General features: G+C 43.4%; 1 protein-coding gene across 5 annotated transcripts in view; it reads left to right on the top strand.

Moving 5' to 3' along the window:
- PTPRT (protein tyrosine phosphatase receptor type T) overlaps positions 1 to 13,359 on the top strand; it is a 491,783-nt gene that overhangs the window by 422,861 nt on the left and 55,563 nt on the right. The window contains exons 16-19 of one of the 5 annotated variants that reach the window (XM_058036499.1): positions 2,850 to 2,897; positions 5,153 to 5,301; positions 11,090 to 11,167; positions 11,372 to 11,407. In XM_058036499.1, the coding sequence (XP_057892482.1) occupies positions 2,850 to 2,897; positions 5,153 to 5,301; positions 11,090 to 11,167; positions 11,372 to 11,407 (311 nt within the window). The remainder of the gene's footprint in view (positions 1 to 2,849; positions 2,898 to 5,152; positions 5,302 to 11,089; positions 11,168 to 11,371; positions 11,408 to 13,359) is intronic. The other 4 variants (XM_058036501.1, XM_058036500.1, XM_058036502.1 and 1 more) reach the window with 4 other exon arrangements.

Below are 13,359 nucleotides of genomic sequence, written 5' to 3'. Positions count from 1 at the left end.
CATTGGCCTTTGCTCTTCACTACACCTTTACTACAGCTTTACTACAGCAACCTCCCTCTGCTCGTGCCACAGCCTGGCTTCAGCAGAGCAGGTGTTGGAAGCAGGTTTAGCAGGGGCAGGTGAGGAAGCACACATGTAATCCAGAGCGTGGAGCAGTTGTGTGACAGAGCACTGCCCTGAGCTCCCACTCCTCTGGCTCTTCTCACACCCCTCTAGTGACCAGCATTTCCCTGCCTGCTGCCCCCCTGGCTTCAGAGATGGATGGGCAGCTCCTCCTGCATGGAGCTCTTCCCCAGTTTAGGATGAGCAGCTTCCCCAGAGCTTCCCACTCCCCAGCCCCTGCAAGCAGCGAGAATGTGACCGTGTTCACAGGGGTCCCAGGATGAGGGAAGAGACGAGGATCTGACTCCATGTTTCAGAAGGCTGACTTATTATTTTATGATATATATTATATTAAACTATACTAAAATAATAGAAGAATGGGCTTCATCAGAAGGCTAGCTAAGAATAGAAAAAGAATGATAAGAAAGGCTTGTGACTGACCAAGACAGTCAGGACAGCTGGGCTGTGATTGGCCATTAATTAAAAACAACTGACATGGCCCAATCACAGATGCACCTGTTGCATTCCACAGCAGCAGATAATCAATGTTTACATTTTGTTTCCTGACGCCTGTCAGCTTCTCAGGAGGAAAAATCCTAAGGAAAGGATTTTTTATAAAACATGTCTGTGACAGGAGAACAACTCCCCTCTGGTGTGTTTTCATGTCTAAAAGCCTATCAGCCCTACCTGATTTCCTCTTCTCTAGATTAAAGGTCCACATTTCCTTTGGCCTTTGCTTGTAGATCATTTCCAGCTTTACCTTTCCTGTCCTTTGTGTGAGCCCCTGTGGCACGTGTCTGATTTGAAGAGCAGTGTTGGCAGCAGAGCCCTCTCCAATCCTCAGTCAGAGCAACAGGATCACCCAGTCAGTGATCACCAGTTACAGCGCCATGTCCTTAGTTTTAAACCAGCATGAAACCATTCTTCCAAATTGGATTTGTCGTCTACCACAGGTTTAGGGCATGGAGATCCTTTCCAATAGATCTGCTGTTTGATCGGTGTTCCCTGGGATTTGCATGGTTCATCACTGCCTGCCTTGAATTGGAGCAGATTCCATCACAAATTACAGGTGTACTCCTAGGAGTTTGCTACGCACAATTCTCTAAAAGGAATTTTATTATTTTTTTTTTTTTTTACTTTCTCAAATTGCTTATTGAAAATGAGCAATACGCAATTTGTGTCTGTAGGAGGAAATTTCATGTTTAACTTACATGATCTATACCTAATGTCTAAATTACCTGTGCATGCAAATCTACACCACAGTGTACAAAATCCATCCTTGGAAACATCTAAAATTATATCTGTCAACGTACGTGCACGAGAGTTCTCCAGGAGTGGCAGTTACAGATTTAATGTTCATGCATGTAGAATTGATAGAAAAAGTTAGAGAAGAGTTTGAAGCTGCTTTTAAAAAATAATCCCTGACAGTCATCCAAACCTCCATGAAACAGGAATCTGATCCTGCAGATCGTTCTAACAGAAAATATTGCTGGAGCTTCCTGATTAATGCCCATGGCAGTAAATGGTTTGTGCTTGATAGCAGGTTTGCATTCCTTGACTGTTTAAGTAGAACTCCCACAATTTTAATATAGTGCTTCAGATTTTATGTCTAGTCTCTGATAGGAGTAGAAGTTTCAAAAAATAACCAAATCAAATCTCCATCTTTTTTTTCCCCTCAAATTCACACTTGTGTTCACTGCCTATGGCTTTTCTCCTTGCTTTAGTGGGGTCAGCATCAACTGCCTGATTATACAGCTGGTTTCATTTTTTCACTCAGCTTTGAGCATCTTTCTGTCTCACCCCTCCTCTGTGTGTGTGCTGCTTGCAAACATCATCTTTTCATTTCCAAACTGAGAAGAGCAACCCCGTAAACTCCATCCATGGACTCCTGCCTCCTTCTTGCCACATTTCCCTTTACCCTTGGATGTAAACCAGCATTAAGATCATTTTATGCACATCCTGACATTCTGTGTCGATTGTATCACACTCTTTTCCCCCCAATATCTGCCTGGTCCTTTATTCCCTCCCCTTTTCAGCTGCATATTGCATGAGTGGGGAGGTGTCTGCTCCATGAGGGGTGTCAGCTGTGCTGGGGACACTGTGGGCACGCAGCCAGCCCATGACTGACACTGATGCTCCCAGAGCAGCTTTGTTGGGGTGTTGCAGAGGCTCTGTGCAGGGCACTGGGGGCAGCAGGAGCCATGTCACCAGCGTGGCTTGTCAGTGATTCACAGAGATCTCTTGGAGCGCCCTATTTTTGGGAACGGCATTTCTAGATAAATGCTTTTCCATTTCCAAAAGGTTTTTTTTTTTTTTTTGACGTGCTGGGAAATAAACCTCTACCTAGCTGTGGGTTTTAAGTCACATCCCTAACATTCTGGAAAGTGCTAGTCATTTGATTTTCTAATCTTTTCTATGAATTATAATGATGGTAAGGACCAAATAGGCTTAGTCCTGTGCTGCCACTCTCTCCAGACACAGAACGGCAGCAGCAAAGGCACGTTTAGAAACTGAGAGCCCCTTGATGTGTCTGGCAAGCTTAGCTCTGAAATCCTCAAAAGAGATCTGTCTTCCTTTTCCCTCTAAATTTAGATGAAGAATTTTTACATTCTTGGAACAGAGAGGGAGGAAGGTGGAAACTGATAAGGCGCTGTGGAAAGAAAATTGTGGCGTTTTCAGATGCAGACCTGGGTTGTGTGTGCGAGGTAGATTGAGAACTTTAAACTCATGTCACCTTTTCTTTTTAGGCATTCAAGCCAATGTTTTAGGGGCCTCTCTGTCTTCTACAGGACCAGGTAGAACTCCTTTGCATAGGGCTTTTGTAAGCAGGCCTTTGGGGACTGAGGGGCTTGGGTTTGGGGTTATTTTTTTCCTGCCTAGGACATGCAGAAATGTTGTTGCTCATTCACTCAAAGACAAAACCAGTTTGCCAATTCCTGCTCTTTGTAGCCTGTTGGCATTTCTGAAAAGATACCAGGCAATGGGGACTTAAAGATAAGTATTGCCACAAATAATTTAACTTACATTGAATGAGGAAGTCGCCCCTTTTGATTCACCATTTTCAACCATTGGAGTCATGGTCTGTAGTGGCTCACCCCAGCAGTCCAGAGTGCTTGTTATTAAGGACTTCTGCATTTTGGATTAGTGTTTCCCACTGAGTGATTTTAATTCTTGTTGCCAAGGAATTCACACAGGCATGTACGATTAGCAAACCATCAGGATTAAAAGATCCACACGGCAGAGTTAAAACACTTCAAGGCTATTTTAGTTACCCCAGGTACCACAGCACAAAAAAAGCAGGGGCTCCCATGTCTGCAGCTCCCAGCTCCTAAATCTGGCTGTTGAAGGCTGGAAGCAAAGCTTTTAACATCATTAAACACCAGCTTTTTGCTTCATCACTCAAGGACTGCTCCCCTCTTTGCATCTTCATCTGCACAAGTGGATGCACCACAGGGGTTTGGGGAGATCTGAGTGAGCCCCCTGGGATGATGGACCCAATTTGAACAGCTCTGGGCTTGGATTGGAACCACCAATTGTACATGCTGAACCCCAACTGGCTGAGCAGATGAGATACATGTGTTTCTTCAAAAGTTTGCAGCAAACATCCAAGTTTTTTTCCCATAAATCTGTGCTCTCCTGATCTGGATTATCTTTCTTTAAAACAGGCTTTCCTCACAGACATAGGCAAAGGATTTAGCTCTCTTTGACCCTTCTTTCCAAACAAGTCTTAGTGGCCAAGCTGCCCATCTCCTGAAGGCTGGGGCTCAGCTGTGTGCTTGAACTTGCCTGTAAATGCCACTCTGACATGTTCTGGGCATAAATAGAGCCTGTTAGACTATGTTGGAAGGAGTACCTTTTTTTTTGGAATCTAATTAAGTTTGAAAGATGGGTAGTACTTACCATAAGCATGTTGTTTTTAGAGAATAAAAACCTCTTTGCAAAATGATTTAGTTGTTAGGAATTTTTTTTCTTCTTTGAGTTGGAGAAGAGAAAGAAAACTAAAGCTCCTTCTTACAGTAATCTGTTTTTCTCCCTTTTATTTTATTTTCTTATCTAGGGAAGTGGTGTAAGCAAAGTTCTTTGCTGGTGCTAGGGATTTGTGTGATATTTTTTCAAGGTGTGGATTGTAGAATGTCACACATTCATTTTTAAAGGGTTTTGCTCTCTGATACAAATGAAGCACAGGGCAGTCAAATGTCAGTAGAAGCTTAGCAGCTTACTTTTCCTGCTTCTCTCCATTTTATTATGCTCTGTGTTTGCAAAAGAGGAGCCTCTTATGTTCTCAGCTTTGTTAGTGTTTTCAGAGCAGGCATGCTTGTTGCCTTTGACAAAGTTTTTGCTGTCTCCTCAAAACAAGCAAAGACCCATTTTCCCAGAACAGGGCCATATTTGGACATTGCTAAAACAACTTCAACCTTCAGCATGCCCCATGGCTGGGCATGCTGGCTGGGCATCCCAGAGCAGTTCCCTGGCTGGGCATCCCAGAGCAGTTCCAGGCTGTGTCAGGGCTGCTGCCCTCACTGCTGTGCTTGGGGACCGGACAGAACTCTGCTCCAGCTCTCAGGTGGCACAGAGCCGGGTCTCACACTCCCTTGAGGAGCATCCCATGGGATGGATGCAGATGTCCTGGTCCCCTGGAGCGAGCAGTGCTCCCATCCCCAGCCCTCTGCTCCTCCTGGAGCGTGCGGCACCCGCTCTGGGGCTGGCCCTGTTCCACCCTCTCCAAGGCACCTGCTCCAGGGTTTGGACCCATTGCACCCTGTCCCAGGCTGAGGTAGCACTCCCACTGCTGGGGTGATGCGGGTTTGTGCATTGAGTGACGGGGAGGGAGAGCTGCAGGCTGCTGTCACGATATTCCTCGCGCTCCAGAAACTGCGTTAAAAACCCGCGGGGTTTCCTGGTGGGCTGTTTGTCACATGCCTTGCATCTGACAGGGTGGGGTAATTTTGTCTGACCAGGTGGGGTAATTTTGTCAAGATATTTTGCCATTGTTTAGTTTTTAACAAGGGCAAACTGACCTTGCTTTCTCCCCTCTCCAAACCACCCAAAGGAAGCTAGCCAAGAAGCAGAAGGAGACTCAGACCAGCACGCAGAGGGAGATGGGTCCTGTGGCTTCTTCTGACAAGACCTCCACCAAACTCAGTGCTGTTCACAATGAAGAAGCTTTTTCTTCCAGCTGCCAAGATGTTAATGGATTCAGTAAGTTTAACTTGCTTGCAATGGATATGACCCCCTTGGAGAGCTCTGGGTTCTTGAAAGGACCCATTCCCTTGGGTACAATGTTGAGGAGTTAGGAATGGCAGTGATAGAGATGGTTGCAAAAGCTCCATAGAAATCTGGAATGTCTCTGATATTGCCCCTAGTTTCACTGTCAGACAGGTGGAGAACATTCCTCTGGGTCCAAATCTACTGAGAATAATTTATAAAGCTTGTTCTAATAACTGCATCAGAATAAGAGGCACGCGTTTATTTGTTGTTTAGAAATACTTTTCCTTTGTGAGTAGAAGAGTCAAGTCCCTTAGTTGACTTGTGGGATGAAATAACATTTTCTGTATGAGATTGTTATGAAAGCAGGCCTGGTCTCCTGGCTAGAGAACTGGAATGGAAAGACAGCATTTCTTCCTTTGTCTGTGTCCTCGGTTTATTCTTCACACGGGTTCAGTAAAACTGATCTTAGTTAACATTTGTAAACCACCCAGACCTCTGTAGCTAAAAGAGTTTTGTGGGTAAAGCAGCACCAAGTCCTACTTTAGCCTCACTAGATCCAGGTTGAGTGCATGGTGGATTGCATGGTGGATTTGTAAACTTTTTTCGTATTAAATAAATTTAAACTTAGACACTATGGGCATGTCACTCCTTCTTTTGACACTCAGCCTGTTAGTCTGGACAAGGGACAGCTCTGAAACTCAAATGTGTACTAGAACTCTTTAGTGAAGAGTTTTTTTCCCCTGATTTCCCCTGATTAAATTGGAAGTTCTCATGATAGAAAATGTGGTTTATCATTGAAACCTCCCCTGAGTGGGACAGGTTGAGTGAATTCTTCCTTTCCCTCTCTGCAGGTCATGTCAAATCCCATCTGCATGTGCTGCTACTGCCACTCTGTGTAGCACACCTGTGAGATGGATAAATAGGTGTCTGGGGCAGCCAAGGCTGGCAGGGAACACTTCTCTCTGATATTAAATTGACTTCAGTCTAGATCTAATTTTCTCTGGTGCTGAGTAGCTCTATCTTAGTAAGGAGGCAGCAAAAGTTCTGTGGGGTTCATATCTCTGAAGGCCAGGAGAGCAGCAGACAGTGTTGTATCCCCAAAGAGCAGAGGCAGCTTGGCTGGAGTGTGGGGAAAATCAAGTGTTCAACACTTCCCTCAGAATCTGGGCTTCTGAAAGTTTGGGGATTCTTTTTCCAACCAGAAAATTAGAAAAGAGACGAGCTTGAAATGTGACCTCATCTTTTTCCCCCCACCCTTGTTATTTTGACAGGCTAATTAAGTCAGCTGACTCATTTGCTTGAAATGGCAACTGTAGAAAATGCGATGTATCAAATTTTGTAAAGAAACAGCACTCCAGGTTTTCAATTTTTTTAATCAGTTAGATCTTTACTTGTCTGACATCTCTGCAGATTTTATCACTGCTTTCCCCTATAACCTGAGTCAGTCATGGGTGGATTATTTTTAATTTTTTTTCCCTCATATTTATTTTTTTTCCCTCTCATATCTATGAGAAAGACTTATCAATAAACCTTCGTGATTTCTCCAAATTTTTTACTGCCAAGTCCAGGATGCTGAGGTGTTGGAGGTAAGTTCTGTGCAGTAGTGTGCACATGCTGATACAGGAATTTTATGAGTAAAAGAATTCCTTGAAAAGAAAAATAAAATAAATTGCCTTAATGGAGTTTAATACTTGTGGGTTCTATACAGGCCTATTTTTGAATAACATAATAGGATTATTTCTTAACCTTCCTGCTAACTAATAGAGTTTTAGAGGGTTTATCCACCAGAGCTGTTGAAATCAACAGAATTAAGCAGCAGTCGGATTCATTCTTAAATTGTTTTTTTTTTTGCCTGCCAACAGTAAACAGCATTTACAGCAGCCCATGATGGGCAGCCACCCTCTCTGTCCTGCCCTCAGCTGGCTGCAGCAGGGATGAGGAAATGCCCCTCTCCTTTTGCAGGAAGAGCCCACCAAGAGAAGCAAAGTGTTTTCAATGCCAGGATCACCTTGCCAGCTCACAAAAGCAATCAAACAGAACAAGACAATTTGCTAAGTGGGATCCCTCAGTTATTGAATGACTTGCAGGCAACTTTACCTGCAGAATGAAATGTCCTTGCAGGGCTTGTGTCCTTGCCGCCGGCTTTTACTTTCTGTCACAACAATTCTGATAACTTTTCAGACAGAACAAACTCAGGGAGGGCCTACAGAAGCTTTTCTTTTCCCATCTCCCTCCAGTTGGCCCCTGCTCTGCTCCTGGGTGAGTCCTGCCCGTCCTCCTGCTGTTTTTTACCCTGTTTCCCTGCCCTGCCACCACACAGGACTATTTCTAAATCAATTAAAAATCCCATTTTCAAGGTGCTGCCTGATGCTCTGCACCACAAGGGAGATAAAAAATGAACAGCTGCCCTCCTCCTTATCAGCCCCGTGTTTTCTGTTGAGGCATCAAGACCCCAGGTCTTGCTGAAAAGAGGAAGAGAATTGTGCATTTATCTTCCCTGACCTGAAGCAAAGCCCCTCATCCCTCTTCCCATTCTGCAGTGTTAGTTGTTATCCTGGCAGGATTTTCACTGATACATACAGGTGTTGAAACTAGAGATTTTTTTTTACTCAGCCTCTCTCTCTGACACTCCACAGAACCAGAGAAGGTGTTTGGTGAAACATAGATTGGTCTGTGGCTGTTTCAGCTTGTCTGCTTTTACCTGGGGATTATGAACAGTCACAGTTGGTCATTTTCTCAAGTATCTTGGGTTTTTTTAAGCTATCGATATATCCCAGCTCCATGAAAGGCAGGTGATGACCCTGGCAGTGGCTGAGCAGCTCCCTGGAGTGCAGGAATGTTGGGAAGCAGCACAGCCACCTGTGGACATTGGCTCAGGGCAGGGTTATTCTGGAGCAAGGTGGGAAATGGGAAACAAAGTGGGCCTAAATTTGCCCCCCAGTGTCTGCACTGACCAGAAGGGTGTGCAGGGGGTTGTGAGCACACAGAAATCATGGGCAGTGTGGCAGAGATGGGATGGGCAGCAGTGGATCAGCTCAAATGAACTGCCATGGACCAGCCTTGTCCAGGAGAATTCCCTGTCCCACCCTGGCATCCTTGCAGGGGTTCTGGCAGGAGCTGTTGGATTCTGAGCATTTCACCCATTAAAATGCAGCCAGTTTTGCTGGGGACTGATTAATAAGGTGCTTTAATTAATGCCTTACCTGTTTGACATCCCATTTTGGGGGGAGACAGCTCTGCAGACACCCTGCAGGAGGGACACAGATGAAGGAGGGGCTTTAATGCTTCAGGCGGAGCATTCTGGAAGTGGGATCTGAGTTCTGGGTAAGAACCACTACCATAAGTTACCAAGCCAGTGTGATTTCACTTATGAGAACAAGAAGATGAGAGGGAGGTGTTGTAGGCAAGTAGCACTCAGGGTTTATTAAGGGATCCATTTGTACCAAGAACCATCAAAATTCACACCTTTCCACAATCTTCCATGATTTTATGGTCAGTGAGATGCAAAGGTCTTCACAGAAGACAAGCACAGCAAGGTGAAGTTCTTACTCCTGCCCCATAGATAATTTTCACTCATAATTAGGTGACCTGCTAAATGCTGTCTAAGGACTTGTAGGGTTGTGGACATGAGACACTTCCTTTAGTAAAAAAAAATCTTAAAATAATTTAAAAATAAAAGACAAGCCCACATTTTATCAAAGGCATAAAAGGAAAATGTACTAAATTCCCTTTTACTGGCTTCCATGGGATTCTTGTGGGGTTTGCTAGTTTAGGAAGTATTATAAAAATTAAAGAATAATTTTCAGAATAGGAAGGAGCCTTCACCACTCTGCATGACTGGAGGGATCTGTGTGGCCTCACGTGCCACTCCAGGGAGCACAAAGAGAATTTTTAATGAAGTCTTAATCTCTACCCTGATGTGAAATCCTCTCTGGACGTGTTTCCTTTGATTACAAACCCAAGTGCCTGTGAGAAATGCTAGTTAGAAAGCAGCCCTGTGTATACATCTCATTATACACCCTGACTGATTTCAGAAACAAGTTCCCCAAAGTTTTAAGAAACTTCTCTTTTGTGTTGGTGGGTTTTGGGGGATATTTGTTTTGGTTTAGTTTTTTTTTGTTTAGTTTTTAATTTGTTTTGGTTTTGGGTTGGGGTTTTTTTTGGTTTTGTTGGGTTTATTTGGAGTTTTTTCCCTCTTTTTAATCTGAATTTAAAAGTGACTGCCCCATGTCACAAACACAAATTCATGTCATAAACCTCATTTGATAACCTCTTTAATCAAACTCACTGACATGAGGTGTTTATTTGTAAATCCATCCTCAGCAGCTCTGGAAGGGCAGCATGCCTCTAGGAGCTCTTTTACACTCCCAAATTCCAGAAAAACTTGAGTCCTGCCCCAAGCCCTGGGTGTGGCCTTGCCCTGTGACACTGGGCAAACCAATTGATGTGTTTAGATCTTATTTGATGTTATCTGAAACGTGGCCATGCCCTCAGTGTGGGGAGAGCAGGGTCTGATTTAGGCTGGCAAAGTGCAAGAGGCCCCAGAGCAGAGGAACTTTGTGAGTTAAGGCAGCTGGGGCAGAGCTCCAGCAGAGAGGAATTGGATTGTTTTAATGTGTTTCCAAGTTATGTAGGTCTGAAAATAAGGTGTGAGAATGCAGAATGACAGTGAGTTCGTGAACCAGATGATTATAAACTGCTCAGGAGTAATTCTGATTTTATGGACTTCCCTAGACCAGTGACTTCTTTGGTTGTCCCCATAGAATAACCTGAAATTTTAAAGCAATGTTTGCTCCGTAGCTACAAAAAATTGCTTCTGAAATTACTTTGATGTACACTGAGTTTTATCTACTTCTGTTGGGCTATGGAATAGTTTTTCCTGTGTTATCTGTTGTCATCTTTCTGATGTACTGAGATTTGTATTAGCTTGTTTCCCAACATTCTGAGGGGGAGATATATAAATGCCTGTAACTCTGAGAGTGAATGCAGAGCGATAACAAAAGAATATGCCTTCAAAAGTGATGGATTACCATAAGAATGCGCATGTTTGCTGCTGTAGGTGTAAACCAGCCTCATAAATTTACTATCAAGACAAGAATCTACCACGAAGATGTTGAGCCCTTCCTCCTTTAAAAAAAATATTTGATTAATATGGAAATTTGTAGATTCTTGTCCAGAGAAAGTTAATGCTGCAATGGGGGAAGGCAAGGATGCTTGACAGAACCCAGCTCACAGGGGAAGGGATTATAGGACTTGCTATGAACAGTTCTGGGTTGAAGAACAAGTCTCTTGTAATGTTGTAATGTTTTAACCAAAAAATTGCTACCCTACCTCTGTATTTTTGTGGTACACTGTGTTTGAGTAGGTTTATTTTACTGTCAATACTGATTCTCTGTAGTTTGTATTCTGGGGGTCATTTTTGAGGAATTTCCTCTTAGAGAAAAAACCCTAAGTTTGTTCTTTTGGTTAAAAAAAAAAAAAAAAAGAACATTTAGAATATAGACCTATGAATGTAGCTCTGTGTGTATCCTATTTAGGAACACATTGATTTACAGTAACTATAATCCTATATTTGGGGTCTGGAGTGCTTATATTAAAGAAAATCCATCATGATGACAATGTAATAAATGTAATATGCATGTTGAAATGAAAAATATAATTCATTTTGATAAGCCTTATATATCCCATATTACTGTATTCTTTGAGGAACATTCTCCCTGTTCTCTTTCTCTCTCTTAATATATGTCTAAAGTCTTTTCCTTATGTCTTTCCTACCTAGCATCACCCTCTCCTTGTTCATTTTCTGTCCAAAGCAAAACCCTTCAGAGCAAATCTATGTTGAATTCCTACTACTCAGGTACTAGTGCCAGACTTTTCTTTCATTCCTAAATTTTCTTTGCTTTTGTACGTTACCCAATATAACCTATAACAGACCGAGGCTTCCGAGTGCGAGGCACAGCTAACCTTGTTTTCATTTTCTGTAACTTTTCTTTTCCTGTTGATCCTCTGTTGATTTCCATTGAATCCCTGTCGTGTGGGTGAACGGAATTCCATCTCAAAGTTTCATCAGACACCGTCCCATCGACCACGCTGTTAGGTAAGAGGACAGGTATGGTGTGCTGGGCTGAGCTGGAGAGCAAAAACACTCGCTGTGAAATGAAAATAACACTCCAAAATCGGAATTAATCCTGTGCTCGTGGGTTCATCAGAAAGCTTTTGTTTCATTTGTGTTTTGTTGTTGCTGTTAATTGCTTTCGAAGGAAAGAAAAATTCAAAAATTAAGGTTTAGTCATTTTTGCAAGGATATGTTTGTGGTGTTTGTGAGGGTCTCCAGGATGAGGTGAGAGATGCGAATTTTACTCCAGGTTCTCAGAATGCTGATTATTATATATTATATTATATTATATTATATTATATTATATTATATTATATTATATTATATTATATTATATTATATTATATTATATTATATTATATTATATTATATTATGCTATACTAAAGCTATACTAAAGAAAGAGAAAGGATACATCAGAAGGCTTAACAAGAATGAATAATAAAAACCCGTGACTCCTCAGAGCCTTGACACAGCTGTACCACGATTGGTCACTAATTAAAACCAATTCACATATTTGGATAAACAATCTCCAGACCACATTCTTGAGCAGCAAAACATGGAGAAGCTGAGGCTTCTCATCTTGCCAGGAGAAGAAATCCCGGTGAAGGGATTTTTCAGAAAATACCATGGTGACATATATTGGGTTTTTTTGTCCATGAGATTTGGAGTTCTGGGCCCCTTTCCCACTCCCCCAGCTGGTTGTGCCTGTGCAGCTGACACAGAACCACAGAATGGTTTGGGTTGGAAGGGATCTTTAAAAGCTCTTTAGGCCATGGGCAGGAGCACTTTCCTATGGACCAGATTGCTCAGAGCCCCATCCAACCTCACCTGGAACGTTCCAGGCATGAGGCATCTTCCACCCCTCTGGGCAACCTGTACCTTTTTATAGACAGTTTCTTCTTTGTATCTACTCTGAATTACCCTGCTTCCATTTAAAACCACCCTCCTGTGCTGTGTGTGAGGCTCAGCTAGACCTGCCTCAAGGGTTGCACATTTAAGTGAGGACTTGCACATGTGCAGCAGGTGAGAGCTGCAGTTTTGGGTGAAGTTGCGTGGATAAAGGTTATTTGGAGAAATTCCTGGCTGGGTTTTGGGAAGTGGATCCACCTGGTTCTGTATGCTGAGGGTTAAATGCTAAATCTTTCAGGCAGTCAGGTATGGATTTGAGAGGATAACAGAGGTCCTGAGAGGCAGAGACTGTTCTGTGGCTCTATTAGATATCAGAAAGGAATTCTGCCCTGTGAGGGTGCCCAGAGCAGCTGTGGCTGCCCCAGGATCCCTGGAAGTGTTCCAGGCCAGGTTGGACAGAGCTTGGAGCACCCTGGGACAGTGGAAGGTATCCCTGCCCCTGGTAAAGGGTGGAACTGAATGATCTTTCAGTTCCCTTCTCACCCAAACCTCTCTGATTCTCTGATTTATTAATTCTTACTCTATGGAGCAGAAAGATGATGTGTGGCTGATCAGAATCTAGCCAGTGGGAATTATCATTTTGGATTATCCACAATAAATGTTCCTTCCAGACACAGTAAACTGCCGTGACTGCTTCAAACATCACTCAGAACATGCGGAGGGGCCACAGTTAGACCTGGAAGAAATGACAACCAGTGGCTGTTCCTGGGTTGTCACTTGGCACAGAGGCTTGGAGGGGCTGCCATAACACACACATCCATCCTGCTGCCTGCCAAAATGCTCTGAATGGGGTGGGGAAGGAAAGGTGTCCATTTCCCAGAAGGTTTGCTCTCATTTCCCAGAGGCTCGGTGTCATCAGCAGAAAAGCCTAAAGGCAGGATTCTCTTTTGGCTGCACTTTAGAAACAAGGCCCTGACCTGCAGTTTGATGGAAGATACCAAACTCTGTCTGTCTGGCATCTGGAAAAGCCTGGTCATTCTTTGGGGAGCTGTTTTCCCCCCTCTGCCCTGATGGAATTAAGATG

The sequence above is a fragment of the Melospiza georgiana genome, chromosome 17, assembly GCF_028018845.1.
Source record: "Melospiza georgiana isolate bMelGeo1 chromosome 17, bMelGeo1.pri, whole genome shotgun sequence".
NCBI lineage: Eukaryota > Metazoa > Chordata > Aves > Passeriformes > Passerellidae > Melospiza > Melospiza georgiana.
Note: the sequence above shows the minus strand (reverse complement) of the source record. Positions and strands in the feature narration are given on the sequence as shown.